Genomic DNA, 2,863 nt, shown 5'->3' with positions numbered 1-2,863 from the left:
GTTCATCGAAGGTTGTGTCTTGAAGATACAGATATTGTTAGCTTGTTATGGGTGTCAGAGAATGGAAATCCTTGGAAATTAAAGAATGATCATTCCTTTTTCTGGTTTTGGGAGAAAGCTAAAATAAATGGCGAAGGTTGTATAGAGTTGGTTATTAGGGTTGATATGCAATGGGGTATGAGTAATGAGCAGTCAGTGATGAGCACACCAAAGAAAACAGTTGTATCATATTGCCATACTGACATGAGGTTTGAGTCAGTGACCATCAGTTTTGATGAAGCTATAAAAGGATGGCAGGAAGGGTGTAGATCAGTTGTTGGGCTTGATGCTTGCCATCTGAATGGTAAATGTGGTGGTGTGTTGATGGCTGCAACATGATTAGATGGTCAAAATGGATTGGTAACATTAGTAATAGGGGTTTACAGCTCTGAGACAATTGAGAATTTGATAATGTTTCTCACTGACTTGAGAGATAAACTTAATGCACATCCAAACCCTCTGACCTTCATTTCAGACGGGCAGAAAGGGATACTTGAAGGTGTTCAAGCTGTGTTCCCAGAAGCAAATCACATATATTGTTGGAGGCTTGTTTACATTTCTTATACATTATAACTACTTTTAACTGAAATATTTTGGTGTGAGATCTGACTTAATTCTTGTTTCTGATTTCAGGCACTTATATTCGAATTTCAAGGAACACTACAAGGGACAAAAACTGTATGCCTCACAATGGAATGCAGCAAAATGTTACAAAATCAAGCATTTCCAGGTAAATATGTTACTTATATATTATGTAATGTTGTATGTTCTTTTGTTATGTATCTTATATTTTTATCTTATATGTAGAAACACATGGAAGAGATAAGACAGGAAAGTCCCTTGGCTGTGAAGTACCTAGAAGATGCTGGTGTTGAGTCTTGGTCTAGGGCTTTCTTTGCTGACACTAGTAAATGTGAACACCTAAACAATAACTTTAGTGAGTCCTTCAATTCCATGGAAAAAAATCTTAGGGACAAACCAATCTGTAAACTATTAGACCTTTACGATCAGATGGTTATGGGTCTTTTTCACAAGAGAAGGACAGAGAGTGCAACATGGAATCCTAAAAGTTGGTTCCAAAAGCAATGAAATTGATTGGGAAGATGTTAAAATTAGTTGGTGTATTTTATGTTCTACCATCTGTTTTGGGAAAATTATATGAGGTTACAAATGTAGGTAGCAAAACAGTTTTTGTTGTTAACTTGGAAACAAAACAATGTAGTTGTCTTCAATGGAAAATGAGAGGTTTTGTTTTCCAGCATGCAGTTTGCTGTTTGAAGTCATTGAGACCAGATTGGAAAAAGTAAGTTAACTTTAATATTTCTTGTTTGTAAACTTTAACATTTAAGTTATTTCTTTACCTAACCATTTATGTGCTTATGTGTTGGCAGGTATTGCTCTAAGTATTATATTGTTGCTGCATACAGGGCCACATATGCACCAGCTATTGCTCGATTTACTAGAAAAGATGACTGGCCTGAGGTACAAATTTGAATAATGCATTTTAACCAGTTATTTGTGTATTATTATAAATTAATTTGCATTGTTTCCTTTAGGGTTCTCTTTTTATCTGTTACTTTGTTGTTCTTTAGTTGGAGGAACATGAAAAGATAGAGTTGCAGCCTGCTCTCAAGATCAGGAAAACAGGAAGACCTAGAGTTAAGAGAATGGGAGCATGGGATGAACCTAAAACACATAGAAGGACTTATTCTTGTGGCATTTGTGGTTCAAATGGTCATAACAGATCAACATGTGCAGGTGGTGATGTTGGTCAGAATCCTAAGGAAAAGAGGCCAAGAACTCAAGTAGATGGTGCTACCTTCATAAGTAGTCAAACACCTGCACCCATTTATACAAAAGGTAAAGCTAAGAAAAACAAGACAAGTTGGAAGGGGGAATCATCTCAAGCATCTACTGCAGCTGCAGCTCCATCTACTACAAAGAACCAGAAAATGACTTAGGCATTCTCAAGTGGTGGATATGTCCAACAAACAATGAAGCAGACTTTTACAATGACAAAGAAGTACACCAAGACAAAGTGATGATAATCTGCAACAGTGTACTTGTGTCTTGTTGAATTACAGTTTCCCTTTGAATGGTTTTTGGATGAAAACTCTTAGTGATGCAGTTTCATCAGGCTTTTATATGCACAATAGTGTTATGTTGTGTTATTTTGAAACATCTATAAATGAAATACTTTCACAATCAGGTCTTCTACAGGTATGAATGTTTATCACAGCCGTGAGTTGAGTCACTGAGTCGACTGTGTCGGATTCCAACCTGTTCAAATCAGAGGGCCTTTTAAGACTTTATTAGGTCCCACGTGGAGCTTAACGGCTCTAACTTTCTGTTTAACGTTTTATTCAAAAAAATATCAAACCTGGGGTACTTTAGAAAATGTGTAAGAAACGGGGGTACTTTTGAAGTGTAAATTTAAAAGCAGGGGTACTTTATAAATTTTCCCTTAAAATAATTAAGATTAGTTGTAATAATAATAGTAGATTTTATGCTTCAAAAAAAAGAAAAAAAGTAGATTTTATATGGTTCCATTTATTTACTTCATTTATAATATTCTCTCTGTTTTTGGAAAAGAGATACTTTCATTTTTTTCATTTTAGCCTAAAAATAGGCCAAATTGAAAAGGTGAAAATATCTCTTTTCCAGAAACGGAGGGAGTAATAGGTTTTGGTTTTTCTAAATTGGGAATTTCTTTAGGAATGATATGAATTCCAGAGGTTTTTCCAGTTCTTTTTTGGGTTGGGGTGGGGGTTAAAATAATTGCTAACCGAAGCTGCCATATTTTTGATTACATTCAACCGTCAAT

At 35.3% G+C, this 2,863-nt stretch overlaps 1 protein-coding gene across 1 annotated transcript; it reads left to right on the top strand.

Moving 5' to 3' along the window:
* Nucleotides 1–450: 450 nt before the first annotated feature.
* LOC113315868 lies at nt 451–2,098 on the top strand. Its single transcript, XM_026564113.1, has 6 exons — nt 451–584; nt 673–769; nt 847–1,108; nt 1,216–1,342; nt 1,431–1,521; nt 1,632–2,098. Exons 1-6 carry the CDS (start codon nt 451–453, stop codon nt 1,998–2,000), a joined length of 1,080 nt encoding a protein of 359 aa, XP_026419898.1. The 3' UTR covers nt 2,001–2,098.
* Nucleotides 2,099–2,863: the final 765 nt, after the last annotated feature.

Source organism: Papaver somniferum, chromosome 10 (assembly GCF_003573695.1).
Source record: "Papaver somniferum cultivar HN1 chromosome 10, ASM357369v1, whole genome shotgun sequence".
Classification (NCBI taxonomy): domain Eukaryota; kingdom Viridiplantae; phylum Streptophyta; class Magnoliopsida; order Ranunculales; family Papaveraceae; genus Papaver; species Papaver somniferum.
Note: the sequence above shows the minus strand (reverse complement) of the source record. Positions and strands in the feature narration are given on the sequence as shown.